This window comes from Sardina pilchardus, chromosome 13, assembly GCF_963854185.1.
Source record: "Sardina pilchardus chromosome 13, fSarPil1.1, whole genome shotgun sequence".
Lineage (NCBI taxonomy): Eukaryota > Metazoa > Chordata > Actinopteri > Clupeiformes > Clupeidae > Sardina > Sardina pilchardus.
This window is the reverse complement of record NC_085006.1, coordinates 3,677,534-3,705,533: the sequence shown is the minus strand read 5'-3', so window position 1 is coordinate 3,705,533 and position 28,000 is coordinate 3,677,534. Positions and strand designations below refer to the sequence as shown.

Here is a 28,000-nt window from a genome sequence, read left to right as displayed (position 1 = left end):
GTGACCACTGACCCAATGCTCTGAATCATGAGTCTCTCCTCTTCGGGGCCCATCTGGACGATGAGCAGGGAGCGGATCTGGCCCAGGCACTCCAGCAGCTCCATGGTGTCCTGCACGGAGACGGCGTTGATGACGTAGGCCTTGGGCAGGGCGCGGATCAGCTCCCCGAGGCCGTCGTACTGCCGGTGCAGCAGGCTGAACATTTGCCGCACCAGCTCGGGGTTCTGGATGAAGGACTCCTGCACCCAGTGGATCATGGTGTGAGAGATGAGCTCCTGGAGAGTGCCTGTCGGGAGCAACGCAGAGACATCCATCACCTGGACATGACCTCGCCTGGCCCCCACGTACATTATATACACGGGCAGCTTACAGTATGGATCAACAGTGGCTAAATGCAAATGTCCTGTGGGTCTGGCATGCAGCCAGTATTTCATACAGGCTTTGTATTATTACACACAGAAGTTTTCTTTTTATTGATGCCCTGCGAGTCTGTAGAGAGAAAATGCAGACAGAATGCTCACACCTGGATTCCAGAAGAGGAAAGAAAAAGGTGGGGGAAGTATCATTTTGGAAGGCAGGCAATTAAAAAGCTCTAATCAAGGATGATTAGATCAGAATGCCACCTGTTCTTGCCCAAAGTGTCATTTCGCAGTGTTGTGCTCTACAGGCCTTACTTTCAGCTGGATCTATAGGGTGTTTATCCAAATGAATAGTGAAATGCAGGCCATGAGGAGTGAGTATATCTCATCGAGGCCTGTGGAATGATTGATGACTGCATGAGACTTGATCCTTATGTTCTAATAAGACGCATGTTCAGGCATGCTGTTCTGTAAGTGACGGATGGCGTACTGTATGGAGTGCATATAGTGAAACACTGCTTGATTACTGACTGGGTTTGGGCTCCTCCTCCGGTTCTTCCTCCACCACTTCGTCCTTCTTGCGCAAGCTCTTCACCTTCTCCAGCAGACTCAGGAGCCTCCCGCTCAGGGAGGTGTCCACCTCCTCCTCCTCCTCCTCCTCCTCCACGTGCACACCTGTGGCAGATGGAGAGAAGGTTAATCCTCTGGGTAATCAGTGGATGTTGTACAGAGACGGGAGCGCTCAATGTGTCGTGGGACTGACCACAGTGGGCTAGCAGGTCATTGTGGAACTCCTGAAGACTTTCCCGAAAATCGTCTGGGACAGGGCACTCCTCTTCCTCTGGACCATGCTTGAAATTGGTCAACAGGATCACCTGGAAACAAAGACAGAAAAGACCATCGCAGCTCATAAGTAACGCATGGCATACTGCATATGTTTGACCTTTGTGGGAACTGTATCATATGGAAAAGGGAACCAGAAGAGTGTGCTGCACCTGCTCCTGTGGGGGGGAGCGGAATTCGCGCGTCTTGCGAGCGGTCTCGGCGGCAGACATGGTGAACGCCCTCATGAGCTCGTTGTAGCGCTCCCGCTGGTTGGACTGCACGTTGTGCACAAACTGATCAGAGAATGCCACAATGGCCTCCACCCTGTGTCTGAGCTCACAGTCACAGAAGTACTCCAGCAGGGTGCACATCTGCACCACAGACAAAGAGAGATGCCATGAGTAACGGACACAGTAAGAGCTCCTATCACATGCTGAAATATATGTATATTTTTAAAAAGCCATTTCATTGGTGATGGAGAAACCACACCTGCAGTTTGACAGACTCCGGTAATGTCATTTGAAGAAGTCCCTCCTCAGGACACTCCTCCTCCTCCTTTGGCTCCGCCTCTCCAGTGTCCTCCACTTCCTTCTCTTCCTCTGCCTTCTCTCTATCTACCTTTTCTCCACCTCCCGCCTCCCCTGCCTTCTCCTCCTCTTCCTCCTCCTCCTTGTCCAAGTCCTTCAGCTCGGCCTCCTCCTCCTCCTCCTCTTCACCGACCCCTTCATCCACCTGATCTTCAGCTGCCGCAGTCTCCTCCTCCTCTTTGGCCTCCTCACCCTCCTCCTTGGTCTCTCCCTCCTCTTCGGCCGCCTCCTCCTCTTCCTCCGCATTTGGGCCGAAGACACTGGGGTCGATCATCTTGAGGATGTGCATGGTGTCCTCGTTATTGAAGATGCCCATGATGAGCAGAGTGCTGATCAGCTTCAGGATGGGGACGAAGTGGAACTCCACGCTCCCGCCCACAGGATCACGCATGGCCTGACTGCCATCAGTCACAGCCTCTGTAAGCATGCTCAGGGCCCTGGTCTTAAGGTCCTGTACACACAATCAAAAGCAATGCATCATGCAAATGAAATCAAAGTAGTGTGTTTACAGACAAGAATAGTTAGATACTCTCAGACAGAATGAAATCTAACAGTATGCACATCTACAGTAGTCTCACAATAAGAATGACTTTTGAAGTCTGCGTCTTGTAAACATAAGTACTGATTCCATAAAAGTGAAAAAAAAAACATTCAGAAATATTTGGTGGTTTCACAACTAATTGGAAAAACAAATAAGTTTGATTTCTCCACAGCTAAGTGATCTTTCAGGTGAATACAGATTAGATGGGTGGGTCACACCTATAACTGTCCCCTCCCACTGTCACTGATAACTGTCAATGGGCCATCTGTCCAAACAAAGGCCAGCTCCCTTTCCCCACATCTCTTGAAAAGAAGCCAAAACACAGGAAATCCAGATGAGATAAAAATACGTGTCTTTGGACAAATCTTCTAAAATACACATACCTGTAAAGGGAAGACAGGACTGAGGGTGTAGATGTCTGGGTTGGTGCCCACAAAGTTGATGTCGGAGAAGTGCAGCTTTGGCCTGAGACAGGTGGTGAGGCCTACGCCAGGCAGCGCGTGGGACTTGTCCTCGCTTGGGTACAGAGTAATGCTGAGGGTCTCCTGGGTCATGGGCACGATGAACTCCCTGTTGGTGCCCAGGCGATTACGCTTGGCCGACTCCAGGTGGGTGCTGATCAACAGGTCGTAGTAGCCACTGCGCAGAGGCCCCGGCAGGTAGGTGTTCTCGATGGCGTAGAAGAGCTGGGACTCGTCCACGTGGCTGCAGAGCGCGTGGGCCACGCGGTTGTTCCCCAGAGCGCACACGGCGCAGTACAGCATGAGCGTGTGGTAGTGGAACTTCAACAGGTCCAGCCGCTCCGACAGCTCCAAGATATCTATACACCTACACGCAACAGCAGCAAGAATTTGGAGATACTCAGTTACATGTTCAAGATCAAGAGGGTGCATTTTATGACACTATGAACTAATATCAACATCATATTGACATTGATTTGCAAAATAAAGTTTAATTCACTTCTTGATGACCAATAGAGACTTCATACAATGATTCATAATCCATCATAATCCATGTTCCATTACCTATGTACAGTATGGTTCCTCTAAAGGTCAAATTATGGTCCAAGTGACAAAATATGATTTTAAAGCTACAACATTTATTTGAAACGGCAAAGCCGTTGTCACACACACTAATGGGAAGTTCTACTGAGTTTTGCATGCGTTTGAGGTCTGTTATGTGTAGCTGTGGTCAAGGTGTGTGTCTGTTTGTGCTGATCTGTAACATTAATGTACCAGTTGTTATAGAAACTACCGGTAGGTATATTCTGATGTTTTGCTGACGCAGTACTATGGAAGCCTACAGCGTCACATAGATTGGCCTTAATGGGAGCCTAGCGACTGGTTGGGACTGGTTGGGACTGGTTCGGACCTGTTCTCCTCGGGGATATGCAGGGCCATCATGGTGAGGGGCTCGGTGCACTCCACCATCCAGCCCATGCGCTCGCTCACGCGCGCCACCTCGGGCTTCAGGAAGTGGTTGGGCATGCGACTCCAGATGACCGGCGTCAGCATCTCCACAATGAGCCGAGGAGGACACTGAGGCACGGGGTTCCTGCGATCGCTGCGGAACATGGCCGCCGAGATGGGCATGATGTTCTAAAGCCACAAAAGAAGAGGTGTTACTGAAAACTTGAATGACGGTAAATAATCTTTTTGAAAATATGCATTTAATAAGAGATCCATTTCAATTTGACACTGAAAAGGTGAACACCTTCAGCTTGCCAAGCTCAATCTGCAGCATGTTTTGGCTCGAAGGCACAGAAAACACTGCTGGGAACAGTTTGGTGTTTGGTTCCACCTTAAACATAAAAACATAAAATGCAAGATGAGTAAAGTAAATATAGAAAGATAAAACATCAAAACAATCTCATCCTACCTTGAAAAGCATTCACATGCTCACCTGGTAGAAGGTGTTGATCTCTTTACCATTGCCTGTGAAAGTCATGAGACCTGTTGCCAGGTCAACCAGGCAGCCAATGACTAGGTCTTCTTGGCTAAAACGAGTTTGCTGGTTGCTGCTCCCAAATTCCCCTCCCCATACCATGTAGCAGTTACTGCGCTTCATACTAAAAGGGGAAAAAAGCAAAAGAGAGTGCTGATACTTATACTGAGAACAATGTATGCAATTTCTCATGATGTACGCTCATGAGAGCATCTAAAAAAATCCCAAAACACATGAAACCATTTCTTCACCTCACCTGTCATGAATGTTGCCCTTATCGTCTCCAACTGTCACAGTGACGTTGCGCACTTTGCTGAGGTCAAAGTTGAGGTCATACATATGGAAGTCAGGGGTGACCCAGCCCACCCACACGCCACTGGGCTCCTGGCCAGCAAACACGCGCACGGAATAGTAGTACTGGGAACAGACAGAGAGGGCAACAGTCACTAGGTTTTGCTAAGACCCTTACTCGAATAAAGTAGTCTCAGAAAGTGTCAGAAATAACCTTCATAACCCATTCTCAGCCTCTACATTTTTGACATGCACATTGCATGTAAAAGTGACGAACAAATGAGACTAAGTAGATTATGATCAGAGTAAACAGAGATGTTCAGACTAGATTAGAGGAGGCCGCACACCCAGGCAGACGTTGGGAACTCACAGTGGTGGTGTTTTGGATGATTTCTGGGTCGTCTCGCTCATCAGGGACCACATCCTCCACCAATCGGGGCACAGTTGGTGGAGGGGCAGGAGGTGCTGCCGTGTTCATAGCAGCTTTCTTTGCCTTGAACAAGAAACTGGAGCACAGGGCAGTGCACACAACACAGGAAATTAGAGAAAATATCTGACTCCAGTAGCAACACCAGATAGAATATAGCTACAAAAGTGACTGACAGACAGTTGTCTCCTAACTTTTCTAAAGCCCTAATCCTGACATGGCTGCCACTGGCGCTTTGCTCACCCTTTCTTCTTTCCTTTCTCTGAGACAGTGTCCTCCTTCTCCTTGACACTGGCCGAGTCCTTGGGGACTGACGCCTCCTTGTCTTTCTCATCCTGTTCCTTCCGACTGGCTGACTTCTTCAGAAGCTCGTACTCGGAGTCGGGGTCGATCTCCAGCACCTCATCCTCGGGAATGGTGAGGGCTCGGGTAAGAGGCGTGGTGCCAGCTGGCACCTTGAAGATCTCGTGGAACTCCACGGGCATGCTCAGTCTGAAGAACATCATGTCAGTGTTGGCGTTCTGGGAGCCAAAGGTCTTGTGAGTCACCTTCAGACAGGGGGCACTGTCTACTGTGCCATCTACGCTCGACACCTAAAAGAACAGAGAACAGAGAGAGAGAGGGAGAGATAGGACACGTGCTCTGTATCTCGGTTTTGAGAGCAGCTAGCAGAGGATGCACTGCACGCTGTACTGTACCTCTATGTGGTTATGATCAGCGGGAACAGGCACAAACTGAGGCAGGCTCTTGCTGAACCACATGGTGATGTCTCTCTTCATGTTGATGGCAAAGGGCTCAAAGCCCTCCTGAAGACCACAAATGGTGAAGTAGCGCAGACTGCTAACATTCTGACCGAGGTTGATGCGGCCCACCTGGGACAAGCCCAGTGTACAGACAGGAATGAAGCCTACAAAAGACATTACACAGTTCAAATATGATCACAGAACAAAAATGTTGTTTTGCAAGATTGTAATTTGTCTTCTTCTTCATGTTCTAGCTTTTTTACCTTTACTTCTCAACCTCCAAAGAGGAGCTTTTATGTGGTGCACACGTTTCTATGCTTTCCCATTTGAATGTACAGTTTACTAACAGTGTAGCCTTTAGCCTACTCAACATATCTCTTACCCTCTCCAACTTCTATGTCTTTAAAGGCCATCTCAGAGCCAGAGTCAGACATAAGCATTTCCCCATTCAGTGTGAACATGATGTTCATCTCCACCAGGTCGATCATACAACCAACCACGTCGCCAGATTGCCACTGGCGACCAAACGACTCATTTCCGATGTGCCACTTCTGAGCCTGGGAGTAAGACAGATGAAGCAGGAGTTACAGGTTGTCACATGTGGCGCTCTAGCAGGTTAAAGCATTAGAAGAGGGATTGAGATGTTTGATCTGTGAGGGTGAAACACTAACTCTGCTTCCATTGAAGACATAGGCCAGCTCGTCTGCCCCCAGGTCCGTGTCCGCCCGCACGTTGGGTCTGGCCCAGCCGACTCTCATCTCCCCCGTGGTCACCGCCTCAAACTCAAAGTACCATTTGCCCTGGGTCGCCACGTAGTTTTTTTCGGCACGGAAGATGCGCACCTTATCTCCACGAGAGTTATCAATTCCATGACCGGCTGCAAGAGATTTGGGACATCGTGAAATGCACTGAACCAGTCCAGAGAATACACTGTGCATCATTAAAAGATAAACATGATGTGCGATATCAAACTGTACACGTACTGCTCTCCTGGTCAGGCGGCTCAATGTTGTATCCGTATCCAATGAGAGTGCGGACTGCATTGTTCACACTGTCCCGGTTGGTTTTCTTAGTTCTCTCGTCCAGCAGGTTGTAAGGCACCAGACGAGGGTTACGCTTATTCATGATGTCCTTCAAACAGATCACAGTTGGTTACATTCAAGGTCATAATCTGTTTAACAATATGAATTGTTTAAAATGATTTCATGCTTCAAGTAATATGCCCACATTGTCAACGTTGCAGAGTGGTACCAAAGTGGCAAATACCTGGACTATGCTGTAGGTCCAACCCTGCCTCACACGGTCCCTCGCCCAAACATTGTGTCCATTTTCTGCTAGCTTCTCTACCAGCTGGTTCTGATTGGGGGTCAGTTTGACGTGACCCAGGTCTAGTGGGCCAGGCTTGAATCCATTTGTCATCACGTAACTGTGAAGCAGTGAGAGAGAAAGCAACAGAAGTGATGCGGACGTCCTCAGGAGACCTGTCTCATGCGAGAGGTTAATGACTGTAAGCTTCAAACACCTACGTTTTTGGAAGCTTGATCTTCTTCAGATTCTCCTCTGCTTTTTCATCCCCCATGCCTACGTGGCAGCCCAGAGCAAGTAGTGTTCTGTTCAAAAGAAGACACATTCAAACAGTGACCACGACCAGAACGATGCAGAGCAAACAGAGGATTAGACTAGAGATTGAAACTAGAGATCACACTTCAATGGAACTTTAGAAGAGGGAAATGATGAAGTTACACATTAAACATGGCAGCACTGATCAGCATTTCACTCACTTGAGAGTTTCTCCAGACATCTGGAGGTTGTAGTTCCGTTCTGGCTCTGGCAAACTCTGGAAATCCACCAGACAGGGGTGTAGCTTCTTATTATCATCCCTGAACTGAGCAGGAGAAGATCAGAATAGCAATTAGTTTCAAACCTGATGGCCACCAGTACAGGAGCTTTGAATCATAGAACAGTTGAAAATGTATACAGTACATTACAGTAGATCAACTACTCACCACTCCATAAGTCCAGCCCTGCTCAATGCGCGTCACTGCCCAGAGCTCATGGATGTTCTCAGCCAGCTTCTCCCGGATTCGCTCCAGGTGAGGAGGTAACACAATCTGAAAGAAGTGGATGTGCTTAGTATACAATATACAGCATACATGTCATATATTCAGTATGCATTGCTGAAATCTGTCTGAGTTACATCATGCAGTGAAATGATACAACTAATCTAAAAAGCACACATCCTTAAAAAGTTCTGAGAATGATTTCAGACGGCAACGATGATGTCAGTGGCTGATGTTGGTACCTGGGCAGTGTCCACTGGACATGGAGTGAAGGAGGTGTGGGAGAGGGACTGTGTTGGGCCCAGCAGGTTGCGCACCCCTTCAAAGTCGTGCTTGTACTCTTTAATGGGCTCAATGCGCATCCTCTCTTTGGGAAGCAGGGCTTCGTAGCACGGGGCATATCCTGGGGGAGGCAGGAACTTGAAGTCCCCATGACGGCCACCCAAAAGGAAGCGTGCCCTGTGGTTGGAAGGACACCCTGATCAGTGAGGACCATGGAGCAGTGCTCCACATGCAATAGTGCAGTATCCCAGTGTGAGTCCAACTCAGCCACTAATGACCTGTCAGTACAGTACTGAGACCCACTAACAGTCACTCTTTCAGACATGAGCCCATTAGATAAATAGAAGTCCAAAGAATTTACTTGACTCCCGCTGAGAAGCTGATGACTGGGAAGAAGAGGCCATCCAGGTTGAAGTTCTCAAACATGCCCTGCACAGGATGGCCGTTGATGCGGAAGGAGATGCTTGGAACACACAGGTCCAGACAGCAGCTGATCACGTCATCGGCTGCCAGCGTGTGCTGTCCAGGTGATGCCACCTGGCGAGCGACATGTCCTGGAGGGAAAGGAAATGGGTTAGCCAATGCCAACCTAGCACCAACATCATCTAAAGTAGTAACTAGCATCCAATGCCAGCTACTTCAACACCACACCTACCAGACCACAGATGTATGCCATCAAAGCCATAAGAGTAAAGATCATCTCCAACTCCATTGCCTCCCCAGCCTTCTCCACCACCAGGGTAAGGGCTATAGCCCTCAGTCATGGCCCAGCCCACGCGCAGGTGGGAGGACTGTGCAGTCACAAAGGACTCCACGTAGTCCACCATCACCTCAAAGTACCACTTCTTATATTGGGTGGATCCCTCACACGTCCCCAGGAAAATGTTGGGTCGAACACTGAGGAAGCAGAGGAGAGGACAATAAGCTCATGTGGTGCTTATGAAACAAGGACATCCCAAAAGACTGAGGCGAAACTGTATGGAGAAATATGAAGTGCTTCACCTGGTTACATAATTAACTATGTTGGTCTGCAGCAGCAAGTCACGACCAGGAAGCAGATTTTCTGTGATGAGGTTCTGATTGGACCTCACAGCTACACCGTTACACACACACAGAGAGCGTAACACATCCAGAACCTGAAGGTAAACAGAAGGGGTGTGAGATGGGCTGGGTATAGTCAGTGTTTATAATGAAGAGTTATGTGTCATCCTCTGACCTTATGATTGCGACCATGTTTGTCCAGGAGAGAGATGATTGACTTGATGTGGTTCTCCTGGATTATGTTCAGAACTTCAGGACTCTCAATCAGAATGCAATACAACACCTCCAAAATACCTGACAACCAAAAACAAATAGAACAAACTCAGTCAAGTGTGAGTTTTCACAAAAGAGAGACATCAGCTGTCAGGATTTCAGAAGTGGAACAGCTAGGGACTATTGAGGAAATAGTAGGATTACCAGAGGAAGCTTCAAGGCGATCCAGTTTGCTAACCAGCCAGTCCAGATTATCGCAAAACAGGGCACAGTTTGAACGGTTTCCTCTGATCAAAGAGGCTATGGGTCAGAGGAGAAATTCATTGAGATTAAACAAACACTACAGAGCCACGGGGACTGCATTTTAGAATGCAAATGGGAGAAAAGCCCATTAGAGGAATACACAGTAACGCACCCAGCAGCTCATACAGCAAGTTGACAATCTCCTTCCATGACTCTGCAGCCTCTTCACCAGCAAACTCAGAGAAGTGGGCAGCAGTGTTGTACACATTCAAACGGTCGATACATTCCAGGACAATGGTGATCATACCCTAACCAAATCAGACAAGGATGGTTACAACAGGTGCAAAGGCATTTGGTATAGGAATTCACAGGGGATGAATGATTAATTGAACAAAGCAAGTCTCTGCGTCAGTTCCTGTTTTGACTGTCTGCTGAATCATCCACACACATTCTAGATTTTCCTTTGAGAAGTCAGTCTAGTCGAGTGTATAAATGGAATTGAATGATCAATAAAGCACCTCTTCTTGGAAGAGATTCTGGCGGTTGCGGAGCGAGCGCAGTTTGGTCTGTTTCTCCTCGTGCTCCAGCTCTTCATCAGGAGGGTGGAAGTAGAAGATGAGGTCCTGCAGGGAGAGGATGACGGCGTCCAGCGGCAGGGACACGCTGCCAGGGGATTTGTTCTTCCCACTGAGAGAGTCCAAACCCCTACGAGGAGGAAAGGGAACATGACAGACTCCCATTACCACACAATAAAACACCAACACTGCTTGAACATAATTTACTGCTTTTTAAAGCCCCAAAAACACCCACAGAACATTATAATACACAATTACAACAACAGTGTGACCATTTTAAAACATGTTGAATGTTTGTATGTCCTACTTGTTGAAGACTCTAAAGAGGCCTATAGTGCTGTAGATCATTCTAGAAGCCTGAGACTCCTCTACTTGAGATCGAGACAAAGACACTGCGTCGTCCATATGACCTTCCTGGTGCAGTATAGCCTGGAAATGAGGGAAAAAAGAGGTAAGAGATCAATAAAACAGATAAATAGAGTGGATAAAAACACATTTAGCCAACAATTTGGGAGCAAAAGCAACACTGACAATACCGTTATGCTAAGGAGATGCATGAATACTTAATGACATCAGGTACTTAGTGGATAACGGACAGCCTCAGCCTGGTGCCTTACCCTTCTCTGGAGGTTTCCCAGACGGGCAGCTTTGGCGTCCAGGGCAGCGTATGTGAGCCACAGTCCTGTGGACACGTGCTGCATAAAGCACAAAGACTCGCCATACTTGATCTCCGGCGTTCCCATGCCCTCAACGTCACGCTTCTTTGCTACTTCCACTTTCTCCTGCTCGGGAGAACCAGGTCAAGAGAGAAGAGAGATAGAACCACAGATGAGGCGACGGTGAACAACAAGAAGGATCGAAATGAAAAATAGCAAGCATATTGTCAATATTGATTGTTTAATGACGACACAAAGCAAAATTAAGATATTTGACCTTTGTCACTCGGAAACAGAAGGCAGACATTTTTGTGTTTGCCCGCTCTGGGTCCAACACCATCATGCCCTTCTCCTCATCCAGGCACATGTAGCGTCCAGTGGTGATGTGACGCACACGGAAGGGTTGACCCCACTTCATGTGGCTGCCGCTCCAACTACAGAGGCCCAGGAGGGACAAAATTCAGCATACGGAAGAAAAACATGGCAGCATCTGAGGCGGGGGAGTCTGTTAATGGCACAACTGGAAGGGTGGGTGGGGGAGCAGGACTCACCTGATTCTCAGAGGCTCCAGTCTCCAGAGAGAACGGGCCTGACTGCAAACAGCACCCCCCTCATATTGAGCAATCCTAGAAAGACACAGCACAAAGAGAGGGCAGTGATCTCAGTATCCAGTCCTGCAGGACTCAATGAGTGCTAACACTGAAATACAACAGAGTTCCATTCACAGTTCCAGACAGAAGTAAGAATGGAGGGCAAGATAGACAGATAGATACTGCAGATAGATACTGTATTGATCCCCAAGGGGAAATTCAAGAAGGCTATGACATCTTTGACTAGGGCCTTGCTGTCACTTACTTGCGCTCCTCTCCTTGGTCAGGTGGGGGGATGGCCAAACACTCATCCATGTGGCCATGGAACAATCGGAGGACCTGTCCTCCTGTTACAAAACCTACAGAGGGAAGGACAGCAGCCATTGACTGTGCTAGGCTACAACACTGGTAAAGAAAGTTTCATTCGCACTAGCAACTGGACCAGATCTAAAGTGGACGTCACCCTCTGCAACTGAACTAGATCTAAAGTGAACATTACTGAACTAGATCTAAAGTGAACGTTACTGGACTAGATCTAAAGTGGACGTCACCCTCTGCAACTGGACTAGATCTAAAGTGAACATTACTGGACTAGATCTAAAGTGGACGTTACTGGACTAGAGCTAAAGTGGACGTTACTGAACATTACTGGACTAGAGCTAAAGTGGACGTTACTGAACATTACTGGACTAGAGCTAAAGTGGACGTTACTGGACTAGAGCTAAAGTGGACGTTACTGAACATTACTGGACTAGAGCTAAAGTGGACGTTACTGAACATTACTGGACTAGAGCTAAAGTGGACTTTACTGGACTAGAGCTAAAGTGGACGTTACTGAACATTACTGGACTAGAGCTAAAGTGGACGTTACTGAACATTACTGGACTAGAGCTAAAGTGGACGTTACTGGACTAGAGCTAAAGTGGACGTTACTGAACATTACTGGACTAGAGCTAAAGTGGACGTTACTGAACATTACTGGACTAGAGCTAAAGTGGACGTTACCTTCTGCAAGTTCATGCCCCGAGCAGACTGGGTTCATGTTCCAGAGCGTCTGCATGAAGGATGCGTCCACCATAAGGTCACCACTGGCAACGGACAGATGCTGAAATGATAAGTGATAGACACACACACACACACACACACACACACACACACTATAGATCAGCAACGTTGTGTGCATCATCCCCCTACATTGCTGTAGTGCAGAGTAAGCTGCTCAGTGGATATGTGATTGGCTGAGGCTCACCAGGTATCTCTCGGACGACACGCTGACCAGGATGAGGTCATCACCTACCCTGACCTTCTCACCCTCTGACCTCTGTTTGGAAGCAGGGTGGATGGTCCACCAACATGCCTCACCTGGGGAACACACAGCAGTGTTTTACAGACAAAAATCATCAAACCTTTGGTTGACAACCTTTATCCCGGTAGGGTGGGCTCTTTAGGTATGGAAGAACTGTACCTGTGGAGTCTTCCTGCAGGCCCACATCAAAGGCCAGCTTATCTGTGAGTGAGCGTGATGTGGTCAAGCAACTGAGGTACTGCAGTTTGCAAAGAGGGGTAGAAAGACACAATGATGTTACAGTATGTTTAGCTTAGGCACAAATGTTAGCACTGTTACATTGGTATGATTACACTTTTTTCATATTAAACCAAGACCTCTACATGAACTGGGTCTGTCTGATCATAAAGAGCACTCAAGAGAGAGAAGATGGGTCCCTGCGGGCCGAGGGGAGAGGACATGGCTAAATGAGGAGCGCTACAGTACTGTACTCACCATGGCAGAGTGATAGTGCCTCAGCAGGATGGCATGGCCATAAAGGAGTGTCCGATTGCCTCCTCCTTGCGATGACTAAAGGAACAAAAATAGAGAACAGGGTTTACAACTACTACTGCCGTCATCACGGGTCTATGAAACAGGCTGTCCCTTGTTTTGGGACCAGAGGGCAGTGGTGGTACCAATCCACCTCCACCCAACATCCAAATGTTTGGAGTGGAGTCATTTTTCTTCTGTGAAGATGGCGGAGAAAATCATATCAACAGTGACAACAACCAAATACAAATACACGTCACCATGGGAAGGCAAAGAGATCCTGCAGTGGAGTGGACTCAGCATCTCTTTACCTCGGAGAACATTCATGTGCAGTAATGGCAAATTTGGTTACAGTATCACGAGACAAGCAACGCCAGATTAAATGGACGAGTGCATGGAAAACAATAGCACAAGGGCACATCAAACCGGCTCGGTTTGACCACACAGTCTGCCGGTGTGAAACAGCACACCTTGAGTTCCCTTACCTTTTCTCAATATCCAGTTGTGTTTTATAAATGAGAAAACACAGTTAATCAGAGCTGTTATTGGGGGAGTATCATCAAAATCATCATCATCACCATCACCACTTCCATCTAACACTATCATCAAGTGACATGAGAGATGCCGGAGATGTCAGAGGGCAGGCCAATGGCTCTGAGGGTGTTAAGCAAACATAATCCAGGACTGGACAAGGACAACTGGTCAGTGTGTTAGCCCATTACTCATCTGTCCATTACATTAGCGCTGGCTCTGTGTCTGTGTGCGTGTGTGCGCGCATGTGTGTGTGTGTGTGTAAGAGAGAGCGGGAGAGAAAGAGCGAGAAGGAAAGCGAGCGTCTGAGAGAGTAAGCGGGCGCGCCAGGTGCACCCTGTCTGCTCCCACCCTACCCAGCGCCAGCTCCTACCGCTGCCATGTGAAGGGACTCTCCCTAGGCCTCATGCCATGCTATTCTCATCCCAGCCTTCCGGCCCAGAAGACCACGGCGCACGCAAAAGCCCCCCATTACAAAGGTAGGTGCGGAACGCTAATGCAGACAACTGAGACAAGCATAATGGGCTCCGTTTTCATTACGTCAAATGCTTACGGTCTTTAAGGGTCCGCGGCCTGGGACAACGGGAGTCAGTGAGGACTACTGCGCTCTTTCTCTATGTTTGAAATGAGCTATGGGAAGGGAATCTACACGGAAAAAAAGACGGACAAAATGGGCCGAAGGAATGACATTGGGAAGAGGAGGTATGGACATGCTGGAATAGAGAGAGAAGTGAACCAGGGAAGAAAGAGACGGGCTCAGTGTCTTGATCCAGAGGTGAGTAAACGCCATGGGAAGAGAGGATTAATGGAGCGAGATGCACGAGATGTCATTAGTGGAAATGACGACATGGCACGACAACATCAAACAAAAGAGGGGTGATGTTAACACCATGGGAATAGTGCTGCATGAAATGAAGTCACTGTTGTCTGCACAGAATGAGAGTGCGAAGGTAGATGAGTACTTGGGAGAGCCGAGAGAGGGTGATATATTCTGGGGGGAGGGGGAGTTACTTTATTCCACTTAACAGACACAGACAGCCCTCTCCAATAAAGTGCTCTGAGGGCGTACTCAGATCTGTTCAGAAGTAATGCATGTAACACTAGCAGGAATATCTACTGGGGCAGTTGCTCTGCTGTGGCGGAGGGTGCTGCAACAGGGTTTTCTATGAGCTGAAGTCAACAGCACTATTTCTCCTGGGGGGCATTCAGTAGGGAGACCGTGTGTGTACGTGTGAGGGAAGGAAGGGGTTGAGTTGGATACAAACACTAACAGGATATGACATGTGCAAAGACATACCCATTGGTCCAAATCGACTGCCTATGGTTGGCAGGGCAGGGGTGAGAGGTCAGAAAAGAGACAAAAGGCACAGTGAGGTTAACTAACACTTTAGGAGCAACCGTGAAGAGGAGTCTGTGAGAGCCTGCTCAGGTAGGTCCTACTCCTATCCTTAACTGGTCCCCATCTTGTTTTCTGTCTGTACGCTGATCCTGTCTCAAATATGCTGTCGTGCGTTTTATGTCACGACAGCAAATAAAGGCTCACACTGAGGACAATAAGAGCCAATATTTCCAGCTGTACTGGCTTCCTGCCAAGCTAGCATAGAGACAAATGGGCCTCAACAAAGAGACCAAATGCAGCTGAACAGGAATGTGCTGGCAAGACTTTTCCTTAAATAATTGCTTTAGTCCCTTAAAATGCATACATTATCAGAAAGCCCTGCACTCCAATGGAACATTTCACTGGAAACTGATTTAAAGGATTAGCTGGTTGCATCTCTTAAGAGATATCTACAGAAGTTGAGAGAGAAACAGAAACTACAGCCCAGACTACTGCACCATGTCTAATGCACACCCTGCAGGACATCATTACGTCTCTACTGGAGTCACACTTCCACTAGTATAGAGCTGGGCCGGGTTTCCCAGATTCGTTAAGAAGCTCTTAAGTGCTAAGAACTTCTTAGGAGCGCTCTAAGAACGTTCTAAGAACGCTCCTAAGAAGTTCTTAGCATTTAAGAGCTTCTTAACGAATCTGGGAAACCCGGCCCTGTTCCATTAGGGTGCAAATCAGAATCATGAATACTTGGCCCATACTGAGACCATCTATTTTCTAAACTTGAAACAAATAAAAGAAAATACATGTGAAAATGATCACATACTGTATACAACAGTTCCACTGTACAGCAAAGGAGTGTGCTGGATTTATATCAAGAGCATTGTTGTAAAATGGAATGCAACACAATAATTGGTAGATTTCGATTTGATTGTTTTCATAGTCATTGAAAGTCATTATTAACTTTTAAAGTGATTCATTGATTCATTTGATTAATTGCACAATTAATAATTGTCATAACTTCCACCAGATTCGTTTCTTTCTTGGTTTTAGTCATCCAGAACGTCTTTAATCTGTAAGAGGAAATGTGGATTTGAAAAAGTACTGTCTCAGCATGTCACCAGTGCACTCTTGCCTCTCACCTCAGACATGTCCACCCTGTTGGCCAGCATCTCCTGTAGAGCTCGCACGGAGAGGGACTGCTCCAGGACGAAGGTACAGATCGCCAGGTCGGGGGGAACTTTCTGGACAAGAGGGACAATAAGAAACCACGAACGGTCAACCACATGGACAACGGACAAGAATGGATCCCATCCTGACCATGGAATTAGGTGGATGAGATAAGAAGTGTGTGTAAATATGTGTATGTGTATGTGCATGACAGTGTATATGTGTGTGTATGTGTATGTATGTGTGTGTGTGTGTGTGTGTGTGTGTGTGTGTGTGTGTGTGTGTGTATGTGTATGTGTAAGGGTATGTGTTTGTGCATGTGTATGTGTATGTGTATGTGTATGTGTATGTGTATGTGTATGTGTATGTGTATGTGTATGTGTATGTGTATGTGTATGTGTATGTGTACAGTATGTGTATGTGTATGTGTATGTGTATGTGTATGTGTATGTGTGTGTGTGTGTGTGTGTGTGTGTGTGTGTGTGTGTGTGTGTGTGTGTGTATGAATGTGTATGTGTAACTGTATGTGTAACTGTGTATGTGTATGAGTTTGTGCATGTGTATGTGTATGTGTATGTGTATGTGTATGTGTACAGTATGTGTTTGTGTATGTGTATGTGTATGTGTATGTGTATGTGTATGTGTATGTGTATGTGTATGCGTATGCGTATGCGTATGCGTATGCGTATGCGTATGTGTATGCGTATGCGTATGCGTATGCGTATGTGTATGTGTATGCGTATGCGTATGTGTATGTGTATGTGTATGTGTATGGGTATGCGTATGCGTATGCGTATGCGTATGCGTATGCGTATGTGTATGTGTATGCGTATGCGTATGTGTATGTGTGCATGCTGTATGACGGGTGGGGGTGTCACTGTGTCAGTGCTCACCTGAGCATTAGATGTGGTCTCCAGAAAACAGAGTCTGTTCCCAAAGCCCTCACAGGAGAGGCACATCTTGATGTGCTCCTTCAGAACAGTTGCAGAGCACTGCAGCACCACCAGATCACCCTGGGGTGAGCGAGAGACACAGACAGGGGGACAGAGAGAGAGAGGGATTGTGAGGCCATAGTTGAGGTCAGCGTGACAAAGGCAATAAGAGAGGTGACAATTCACAGCAATACCTGATGATTGGACCGACACCAATAAATGTGCACAGAGGGGTGCCGCACGGGATCAGTGACCCGACACACAGACAAACACACACACACACGCACGCACACACACGCCAGTCCATCAGCTCCCGGGTGTAAATACACTAATAAACACCCCCACCTCCTTAACCTTAGATCTGACACAGAGCATTCTCAGCTGTCCCCTCCAGTCAGTCGTTATGTAAGCGTATCCACCGGCCACTTCTCTCGCTCTCGCGCTGCTCTCTCATGAGTCAAGTGCTGTGTGGCTCACCGCACAATATGTTTTGCTGAATTTGATCTTAGCAAAATGAGTCTGCTTACTGTAGCTACATTATCATGTCATGTAACATTATTATCGTTACATTTCACTGACTTCATGTGGGGTTTTTTTGCGTTCCCGGGCTGTTTTTATCTTTATTTGGCTAATCATTTATCACCAGCCACCCCAGAACTGTCACCTCTGTCCTGTCCCCTCACCCTCTCCAAATCGGGAATCTGGAGCAACCTGCTTTGTCCTCGACTCCAAGCAAGAGAGACTACACCTCGTGTTGGCTCTGTAGCATGTTTGTGTAAAATATCCTAAACTCTGAGGCATGCCAGTAAATACCGAGATGGGATCACGGATTGGGGCTGCATGGTGTGCTTACATAACAGCCGTCACGCTCCTGGCGAGACAGAATGCAGTATGATCGAGACGCTTTTTACGGCTGCTATTGAGTACATTTATTCTCATTAGAGAGAAACGGGAATAAGTGAGAGTGTTGTCATATAGTTTGGATGGACAGAATGCCATCAGTCCAAAGAGAGTATGCACCTGTTCACACGCTCCAAAGCAAGCATGGTGTGTTATAGCGAGCTATATTGCCATGCTGAAAAACGGCTGATGCAGTTCTTTCTAATAACAGAATATACAGTAACATTTTTAAAACAGCACTCAACCTTTAACCCACTAGATGTGAGTGAAAACTTCTGAGGTCAGACATACAGTAGCAGGGTTTCTGAAGGCAGAACACTATGTTTTATGCATATTCTTTTTGTTTGTAGCCTTGGCTCTTGTGTGTGCATGTGTATGTGTAGCTTTGGCCCTGATATGGAGATGTAGCAGTGCTGGGGATTTCTAAAAGCAGCCAGCCACTGGTGACTCATAGCCTCTGTGCAGCCAGCAGGATCAGATGACACTGTAGGCATGTTCAAAAAGACTCGAGTGATTGAAAGAGGCCTGTCGCTCTCCCTATCTCTCTTCCCTTGCCAGTTAGCACAGTTTCTCGCTGATTGCCATTTACATGGAGCATAAACACCTATTCAAGGTGAGTCACAACTGACAAAACAGAGATATGGACGGATCAACGGAACAGCAAAATAACAAAACAGCGCATAACAGTCTACATGGCTATCCATGTAGTCATTGTGAACTCTACCATTTTCTCTCAGTGCCCTTATAGTGCTCATCTAATTACATCTCTCCTAATTGCCAATATTCAGAGGGTCATTTAGAGTGAGACCCTATAATCCATCCAACTATGAAGCTGTTAAATCCTGCCAAATTTCGATGGATCTACATTGTCTTTCTAGAATAATCTCTCCATCAGTCTACAGGGTCCCACGGAGGCCATGTGAGAAGCTGACAGACAGAGCCCTTCATATCACGGGCTCAACCCTGCCTGGTATAAATACACCCGGAGCTGAGGGGAGCCTGTGAGAATCAGAGCTGTGTTGTTGTGACAAAGCAATGCGTGTTAATGCGTCACTGCAACCTCGGCGTGCATGTCAGGACAAAGGTGACGGCATGGGAAAGGCACATCCGAGTTCACCCTAACTTAGCCCTCTCATCCGAACCACGGGGAGGCACACAACACACGGCCATCTCATACAAGTAGACATGCTCAATATCTAAAGCTGTCTTCGGAGGGCAGAACACTGTGACGCCATTTGTATCAGGTGCAATCTAAGGGTTAAGAGGGTGATAATTGAATTTCCCCTTGGGGATCAATAAAGTATCTATCTACAGTATCTATCTATCTATCTATCTAATTGCTGTCACAGTGGTTTATTGTACCAGAATGAGGCCAATGTATTCAGTCTAGAACAGGCTCAACAAGAAAATATTAGTGCAGGAATTACACCACTGCTCATCATGTGTGTGGCCACATCAACTCAGGCCCACAGAGCAGACCTGTGAGCGGGTCAGCTGGAGCTCTTCTGGGGACTAATCTCCACGGTGATGCTGTGACCACATGGCTGAGGACCGGAGTGGGAGCGCAGGCCTGAGGAGCGCAGCAGATGCTCCACACCGGCCCTGAGTGGTTTCAGTTACTGCGCACCAGAAACCACAGTTCCAAAAGCAGCTCTTCCCCAAGTCCCCCGAGACACAGAGGAGATTCCTCTGTCTCCCCTGGCTGCTGACGTAGAGCTGCATGGGCGAAATCCCTCCTGTCCATTGTTGCTGACGCTGAGACACGGCTGAAATGGGGAGATGAGCAGAAAGAGAAGCGAGCGAGCAAGAGAGCGCTGGGGTTCAGACGCCAGGTAGCCCAATCGATACACCGACGTAGCAATGCAGGGATTACCTCGTCCAGGGGGTTGCCCTTTCCAAACGCTTTTGTGTGGGTCAGAGTGAAGTCAGCGAGCCTTTGCGCTGACAAAATGTCACTTGACCAGCAGGAGGACAACAGCAAAGAGGAGGCTCCACTCCAGTTTTCCATCCACAACCTATTTATGCTTGCACTCATCTTGGCCCTCGCATTGAGCCCTAGCACACTGTGCTATTTTATCTAACTAGTTATTGGTAGGTTATCTATTATTTAGTCATTATATGGCTGAGACAAATGAATCGCTCATGGCACTGGCATTCTGATGTTTCTGACAAACCTTTCTGCTTTTTCTTTACCTTTCTCCTAACTGTGTAAATCACAGTGTTTACAAAGCTAAGCAAGGTATTGAAATACTTCATATTTGTTGTTATTACAGTGTTTAGTTCAACCAAATCAATCAGAATGTAATACATTGACTTTATTCACACGATTCAATCATAATTAACAAAATAATGACACAATACACTCTCTGCAACTCTAATCAAACCTCTCCTTCATTAGCGAATTGAGTATTTGTTTTTGTCATGCAGAACTACAGAATATTGCGATAGCAATATTGCATCTAGTATCTAGAAAATACTATAATATTTGTGACGTTTTATAGTCCTGATGAAAACTGAATTACATTCAACAACATTGCTGTCTAAAGGATATATCCGACAGATACCTACTAGGATGGGTTGGATACCTTACTTACTACAGTTGTATTGTGCTTAAGCCCCATGAAGCCATGGGTTCCAGTGATTTTAGAACAGCTAAGGAGCGTTTTTAGGCACAAAAAAAGCTGTCTGGTACATTCAAGTAGTTAATACAAACATCACCAGCATGAGCTGATTTAATCTTGTCCAACACTGTACATTCAAAAATATCTCTGAGCAATGTTTCTGATCTCATGGCTGGCAAATTATATTTTAGTATGTTTACAATCGTAAAACACAATCGTGTCTCCTTTAGAAAACCCAAGAAAGTTCTATTGATTGTTTGAGACTCTTCTCTCTCTTTCCCCACTTCTTCTCCTCATGGGTAAACCCCTACTCCTCCTCGGCTATTTTGGGTGGCTGCACCTGTCACTCTCACATTCCCCTCTGCTGCTGACCAGCAAATACTGGGAAGTTTCTCCTGCAGAGTGCCCGAGGAGAGGCTTCAGCGGGACACAGATCACGGACCAATCCCTCCACTCAATCACCGGCCCACACAGGAGTCCACCACAACACCAGCCTAGCATATGAACTCTACACTTTACCACTTTACACTCTACACTACACACTTCATGTCCTTAACCCCCCCCCGTACACACACACACACACACACACACACACACACACACACACACACTTAGTACCTGTCCAGTTGCACACCAGAACAGTCTTTTTAAATTATCAAAATGACATTAACATAAATAAAGTTGCAATATGATACACTACTGTTGTCTTCTCTAACTTTATTCGTTTGAATGAGTAAATGCACATGCACACCTTGTGAGGTGCTCACAGCGGTAAAGGTTAAATATAAACAAAAGTGTCGTGGCACACTCGGAACTTAAAGATTTTTTATTCCAACGTTTCGGCTTACGCCTTCAAATGACCCTGATGAAGGCGTAAGCCGAAACGTTGGAATAAAACATCTTTAAGTTCCGAGTGTGCCACAATACTTTTGTTTCTCTAACTTTATATGGTAATATTCTATGGTTCTTACTTCATTCATGAGCGGTTTTAAAAATGACAGGGAAACATGGAATGCTGATATATTCGACAGGACAAGGTGATCCAAAGCAAAGCATGGTTCTAATCCACCCCACAACACTCTGTCAGGCACTGAATTGACATGTTCAACAGCTCATTAGGCCCAGGACTTGGAGAGTTAAACAAAAGCATTCAAAGCACTTAAAGCACTGAAAAGTAAAAATAGGGCACCATAGTGAAACTGGACAAACTGTGAATGCTAAGCAGCTCTACTGTAGAATGCAAGTCACAGTGAGGACTTTCCATCCCATCACATAACAATATATATAAAAAATGTATTCCTAAAATGTATCATTTGTAGGTCCCCTTTCATAGCTCTGTGGCCAGTGGTGCCGAACCAGGCACTAATGATTTAATCTCCCGAAGTATTGATGCCTCACATGGGACTGGCTGAGTTACAGTGCAGAATCCACACAGACACAACAGCGCATGCCTGTGGGCCTACACAACTAGCACCTGTTCATTGTGTACGGACAGGTGGCCACTGCATCCCCTCCACTTGAACTCAAACAGAACAGGTGCTCTCTTTATCTCTCTCTCTCTCTCTCTCTCTGGTATGAGAGTGTTCATCTCAGGCCTTAGCTTACTCAGTACCTAAAGCCCTGTAGATCTCTCCGCCATGTGCTGAAATAACACACAAACATAGACAGAGACATGGGGAGGGCTTGTCTGAGTCCACATCCACCATAGAAGACAAATCACCGTTTCAAAGGAGCAGGATAAGGCAGTAGTGAAAGAGGAATATGATAAATCAAAGTCAGAGAGAGAACAATAGTGATGCTAAGGAATACTGTGCTTGATTTGAATAGGGCTAAATCAACTAAATGTTCTTTTTAAATGTCAACCCCTGCCACCATCCACCCTCAACACACCATTGTGAATGTGGGGTTTTCCTCTTCTGTTGTAGCCTATACAGTTACACATTACAGTCAGGCTAAGTATCGTTATGAACAGTGCATGGATACACAGTTTTCCCATTAGATTCAGAGACAGGCGAAGTAGGACACAGACTCCTCTCTCTACCTCCTGTGTCTTAGGCACTTAAAAGTAGCGTGACTATAAAAAGAATGCACTGCCATAGCCTGCAACCTGAACATCCCCCTGAACACACTAAAACAATCCAGTGATTCACGCAGCTTGCATCATGAAACAATGACACAGTTGCCCCTTTAACCCTTCCCTATACTGACAGCAGGGAAGTGTCAGGCATCAGAGTACCTCTACAGACAGAGAGCATCACGATGGATTCCTCAGAACAGTGCCTGGCAGTCACGCATACAAGACAGTTGCCTCATATTGTAAAGAACATGAGTCTATTAGGCTTGTATGGAAACTGTGGTAGATAAGCAAGTGCTAAATATGTAGGGACTGAAATCCATACACATAATCGTTGAAATTCATACATATAATGAAAAATGGAACTAATCAAAGATGACAAAAAAGGAAACTTTGCTGTCTTTTTTTTTTATTTCTTCCTCTCTCTTTTCTTCAACCTGAATTCTTCTTCTGAGGGCTGGAGGAATAGAACGATGGTGAAGAGGTCACCTATACACAACCTTTCTGATGCTAACTGTTAAGTTTTGATTTTGCATACACCTGTCAGTCCAGAAGACCTCACATTGACTGTCACATCATCTCTGTAACAGTCATGGAAACAAGCCACACAATTCTATTGTTTGGGAAATAAGCTAGCTAGCTGTGTTTAGCTATTACACCATACTAGTTTAGTCACAGCTACACTAGCTAGCTACACAAATATAGGTCTTCTCTTTAGCATCATCTATTGCTATCGCTAATATCCATTTCAATATCAAATACAAGTATGCTGTTAGGAAACACTGAGGCTGAGTAGTGACGTCTTTAAAGTTAGATCTTTAGATACGTTAAAGTTATCATCACATTGGACGTTCCCTTCCCTATACACACACGCAACCTGGAACACATTCAAGTTACAAAAAGATTCTGATATCCTGCCATCACTTTCATACTTTAGAAATAACCCAGCATGTCTCAGCAACATCAAAGAGGCAATAAACAAGGCATGGGGCCATTTTGTCAAAGTTGGACATATGCTTGCCTTAGTCTCATGCCACACAACCAACACGGAACTGCTCTGTTTATAATCCTCCAAATAAAGAATGTTTACAACCCAGCTGTAGCAACAAAGACAGGTGTGCTCCCCTGCCTTATTAACTGCAGACATAAACTCCAATTTAAACAACAATAGCATTGTCAGTCAAACAGCATCCATATAGCAGGCCTAAATTTACCATTTGGCAACACTATTATCACCAAGGGATCAGCCCAGAGGATGACCACAATCCCAGACAGATCCCGGCAACAGACAAGTGTCAGGCCAAAGAAAACAATCACTTCTCTTTTGTCTCTTGGTGCATACCGAACCTCATTTGCTTTTTTGGGCTGTTTTATCGGCAGAGACATTTGAAAACATTTGATGTATTATTGATTCACAGGTGTCTATCTGCGCTGATCTCTACATTTTTCACAACAAACTGCTCCATAACTAACATGGGTTTAAAAGAATCTAGGTCCTTTGCCAATGTGCTGTGTTGTGCTGCTTTGTCTCTACTAGCATCAGTCCCCAGAAATATACTCCTTCATTTTCACTGTCTGGAGCTCTTCATTAGACTCTTTGCTAATTATTGCATCTTAATATAATCGCTTTTCTTAGTGTTTGAGGCATGTTGTGAGTAGTACACACGCAGCAGAAGGCAGCTGTCCCCTCTCTTAGACTGCTTCCCTCTCACTCTGACAGGACTCTCCTCTTCTTTCCTGGGGTATTAATAGATAACGATGCTAACAGATGCACTGGCTGCTGCCTGTCTTGTCCTCGTCCATTCCCCCGAACCCCAAACCCCCCACACAACTGGTAGCTCGCAGGCCGAGGTCTAACTCTTAGGAAAGCCTCCAAGGGCCATTCAACTCCCCAAATTGTTCAAGGTCAAAATTGTTTCTTGGCTCATAAGTCACAGGACACATGAATTAAGAGCATTTCCCCAGAATCAAGAGTGAACAATATCATCTGACTGCTCCATTTGATGGAAACAGGGACACATAAGCTTAAAGGGCAACGGCACCACAGGTCCAATACTACACATGCACTAAACTAACAAACCAACCCATAAACCAACTCTGTCTCAGCCAACACGCAAACACACACACACGCACAGAGAGAGAGAGACAGAGACATAGAGGGAGAAGAGGTTTGGACAAACTCAAGAGAGAATGAAGCAACAAAAGAAACTTACAGTCCTCAGGAACTGGATCTCCTCCTCTCCGCCGTCTCCGTCTGCCATCCTTCTCCGAGGGTTATTTGCAGCTCCTCAGGAGAAATCAGCAGAAAAAAATCCTTCCGTTTTTATTTGCTTTCTTTTCTGTTCAGGTCTCTCTGTCTGTTTCACTCTCTCTCTCTCTCCCCTTCTCTGTCTTCTTGCTCTCACTGTCTGTGTGTGGGTGTGCTGGAGGACAGCATGAGTCCTGTGCCTCTCACCGTGTCCAGTGAGAGAGTGATAGGCAGAAAAGGATGCCACCGCACGGCTCCCCTCTCTCTCTCTCTCTCTCTCTCTCTCTCTCTCTCTCCTTTACACACACACACACACACACACACACACACACACACACACACACACACACACACACACACACACACACACACACACACACACACACACACACACACACACACACACACACACACACACACACACACACACACACACACACACACACACACACACACACACACACACCTCCCATGCCAATTTGAGGAGAGAGGGAGGGGCAAATACTGTAGCTTGTTTCATATGTCTCAAGCACCACACACCTATATTTGAAAGTGGGCCACCCCTTCTCTCAGTTCACTCCTCCCTCCTTCTGAGATGCTATTAAGGGAAAGAGTGTGTGTGTGTGTGTGCGCGCGAGACGGAGGGAGGAAAACAGAGAGGAAGAGAGGCAGAGACTCGGCGAGAGCAGCCTGGTCACAGAGGTGGGCAGGCGAAGGCAGCGCTGCGTGCGGCAGGAGGACACGCTGTGCTACAGTATCTCGGCCATCAAGGAGACACGCAGATCACAGCTCCTCCACATACACAGGCATGCGCAACACACACTTTTAAAAAACGGTACAAGTGAGAAGCTCCCATGACTCAAGAGAAGGAGAGGGAGATGTGCCTACTTCTTGCCCCACATCACCTGACCTGCGGGCACATCTCTTCTCAGCGATAATCAGCTTGATCTATTTGATTATTGTGACCTGTGCTCAAATGTGTAGGTAGTGATCTTTTGTGGTTGATTTTGTTGTTGTTGACCTGCCTTTATTTGTCCATTGGTCTTTGCTTTGAAGTATGCTGCTTTACAAAAATATTCAGCTAATAATCTCACCATTTGCCATTTGTCATTTCTCCCTCAGAAAATCTTGATAACAATGATGATATATATAGCAGTACGTCGAACCATGTATGGACACTATAGCTATATACCATGAAAATAAAATTAAGATAATCACTCAACAAATAAGGCTAAGTTAAGTAATAGTATCATATCAACATCATCATCATCATCATCATTTGTCTTCATATAATAATAATAATAACAACAATAATAACAATAATAATAATAATAATAATAATCCAGACAGGGCATATTCAGCAAATGTACAAAGCGGCACACACAGCGGTACGAAGCAATGTAGATATTCCTGACAGTGCAATCTAGCACATTCATTTGGTAAGGCTAACATGCTCATATGAGATGCAATTCTTTCTTTTTTTTATACGGGTGATGCCCAAACAAATGAATTAGGCCCCTCCAGTATATATGTTACTATAGCTGTGGGTCTAGAATAATGACTCATTTCTACTAGCTACAACCAACAGCTTAATAACACAGTGATCATACATACAGTACATGCATACAGATGATCTGGTTATTCAAATGTTTCATGAGAAATGTCTGTTTACATTGTGACTGCACAAATAAAATGTCACGCTCTCTAGACGGGCGCCCAAATTACTCCAGGCTGTGTCCATCATTTCCCCTGACTCCCCTTTACCTAGTCTCTCCCTCTTGCAATTATTCATGCCATTCTGACATCATCTCGTGGCATTCAGCCTGCCTAATAAGCTTTATTCCTGGTCAACCGGCATCCTAAAATAGAATCCTAGAAATGCTGAAACATCAGCAATCACTCACACAGAGAGAGAGGTCAATGTCTGCATGAAAGACACACCCCTCAGAATCAGACAGACACTCAGGCACGACAGGCAAAAGTAAGCAGTACCATACACTCACACACGTTCACACGCTCACACACAAACCCATTCTGACACAGCGTCTCACCTGCACAATCCCCATCTAAGTGTCATCCAACTGCCTTGGCTCTCATTTCTCTTCCATAGCATCCCCATCTGGCAGGAGTGTTCCTGGGCTTTGGGAGGATTTCTCAGCGCCTTCAGCACCAACTTCAACGGGCATGCTCAGACACTTCCTCGATGACAACAGCAGAGTCAAAATCACAGATGGATCCTGGGAAGTGAAGTCTCTATTATATTACCTCTAAAAGAAACAGTTTGGCTTTTTTCACTTTGAACACTAGATGGCAGTCTCTACAGGTTGAGGACAAAATGCATCACAGGGAACCAGTAACCAGTTTTCACACAGACCACATCAAGTGTCATTGCATGCTCTATATGTGTCTTCAACTGTCAGACTACATCTATCTGTTCAACTTCAGATGACATACTACAGCACGGTGGTGAGTAAAGGGGCCAGCACACAAGAGACTCAACAGAAAAGAGGCAGGAAACACAGGCCATCAGTATTGACACAGCAATTTGCTTAAGCTGGCACAAGGGCAGCGATAACTTCCTGATACGTTGAAAAAACATCATTTGATTATTAAACCTCGTAATAAAGTCTAACGCCAGTGTGCTCTTAAAAAAAGGCGCTTTGGCCAGAGAGCGTCTAAAGCAGGAAGGCTGTGGTGTGCTTAGCTCTTAACCACATCAGACACCTCCCTGGGTGTGTGTAATCTTGAATGCTCGTGAGGTCAGAGCATCATGCGAGCCATTGGGAGCATGCGCTAGAACCTCTCAATTAGCTGTCGTGAGCACTTTCAAATACCATCAGCTCCTTCCTGTGTTGTAATTGCATGAGAGCGATAACCACCGAAATGTGCGCTGTTGATCCAATCAGCAGAAACAGTGTTTGTCAATTAGGTCAGGAGCAAGAGTCTGAATGTTACATGAAGGTTTCTTTAAAGAGCTGTGTCAATCCAGACGTAATGAAGA

At 46.1% G+C, this 28,000-nt stretch overlaps 1 protein-coding gene and 1 long non-coding RNA gene across 6 annotated transcripts in view; one reads left to right on the top strand and one right to left on the bottom strand.

The window, feature by feature from the left end:
- The window catches only part of ryr1b (ryanodine receptor 1b (skeletal)), a 59,116-nt gene extending 33,914 nt beyond the window's left edge, over positions 1–25,202 (bottom strand). For all 4 annotated transcript variants that reach the window (XM_062551691.1, XM_062551692.1, XM_062551693.1 and 1 more), the window contains exons 1-40: positions 24,965–25,202; positions 17,118–17,237; positions 16,197–16,298; positions 13,158–13,232; positions 12,843–12,921; positions 12,627–12,739; positions 12,383–12,482; positions 11,643–11,736; positions 11,339–11,413; positions 11,065–11,221; positions 10,749–10,913; positions 10,439–10,560; positions 10,075–10,261; positions 9,729–9,864; positions 9,518–9,613; positions 9,276–9,394; positions 9,062–9,195; positions 8,715–8,956; positions 8,421–8,613; positions 8,020–8,236; positions 7,724–7,828; positions 7,499–7,602; positions 7,244–7,327; positions 6,984–7,143; positions 6,701–6,848; positions 6,389–6,594; positions 6,100–6,274; positions 5,673–5,881; positions 5,218–5,567; positions 4,918–5,053; positions 4,513–4,673; positions 4,215–4,380; positions 4,026–4,112; positions 3,684–3,910; positions 2,696–3,140; positions 1,674–2,222; positions 1,355–1,555; positions 1,123–1,234; positions 891–1,034; positions 13–286 (exon numbers count right to left, since the gene is read on the bottom strand). In XM_062551691.1, the coding sequence (XP_062407675.1) occupies positions 13–286; positions 891–1,034; positions 1,123–1,234; positions 1,355–1,555; positions 1,674–2,222; positions 2,696–3,140; positions 3,684–3,910; positions 4,026–4,112; positions 4,215–4,380; positions 4,513–4,673; positions 4,918–5,053; positions 5,218–5,567; positions 5,673–5,881; positions 6,100–6,274; positions 6,389–6,594; positions 6,701–6,848; positions 6,984–7,143; positions 7,244–7,327; positions 7,499–7,602; positions 7,724–7,828; positions 8,020–8,236; positions 8,421–8,613; positions 8,715–8,956; positions 9,062–9,195; positions 9,276–9,394; positions 9,518–9,613; positions 9,729–9,864; positions 10,075–10,261; positions 10,439–10,560; positions 10,749–10,913; positions 11,065–11,221; positions 11,339–11,413; positions 11,643–11,736; positions 12,383–12,482; positions 12,627–12,739; positions 12,843–12,921; positions 13,158–13,232; positions 16,197–16,298; positions 17,118–17,237; positions 24,965–25,012 (6,617 nt within the window). In that variant the 5' untranslated portion in view covers positions 25,013–25,202. The remainder of the gene's footprint in view (positions 1–12; positions 287–890; positions 1,035–1,122; positions 1,235–1,354; positions 1,556–1,673; positions 2,223–2,695; positions 3,141–3,683; positions 3,911–4,025; positions 4,113–4,214; positions 4,381–4,512; positions 4,674–4,917; positions 5,054–5,217; positions 5,568–5,672; positions 5,882–6,099; positions 6,275–6,388; positions 6,595–6,700; positions 6,849–6,983; positions 7,144–7,243; positions 7,328–7,498; positions 7,603–7,723; positions 7,829–8,019; positions 8,237–8,420; positions 8,614–8,714; positions 8,957–9,061; positions 9,196–9,275; positions 9,395–9,517; positions 9,614–9,728; positions 9,865–10,074; positions 10,262–10,438; positions 10,561–10,748; positions 10,914–11,064; positions 11,222–11,338; positions 11,414–11,642; positions 11,737–12,382; positions 12,483–12,626; positions 12,740–12,842; positions 12,922–13,157; positions 13,233–16,196; positions 16,299–17,117; positions 17,238–24,964) is intronic.
- Positions 14,285–21,376, top strand: LOC134099021 (uncharacterized). Of its 2 annotated transcripts, none has more exons than XR_009941102.1 (3): positions 14,285–14,499; positions 16,202–16,385; positions 21,053–21,376. It is a non-coding gene; the product is annotated as an uncharacterized LOC134099021 (long non-coding RNA). The 2 variants fall into 2 exon arrangements; XR_009941101.1 differs by having other exon boundaries at positions 16,202–16,401.
- Positions 25,203–28,000: the final 2,798 nt, after the last annotated feature.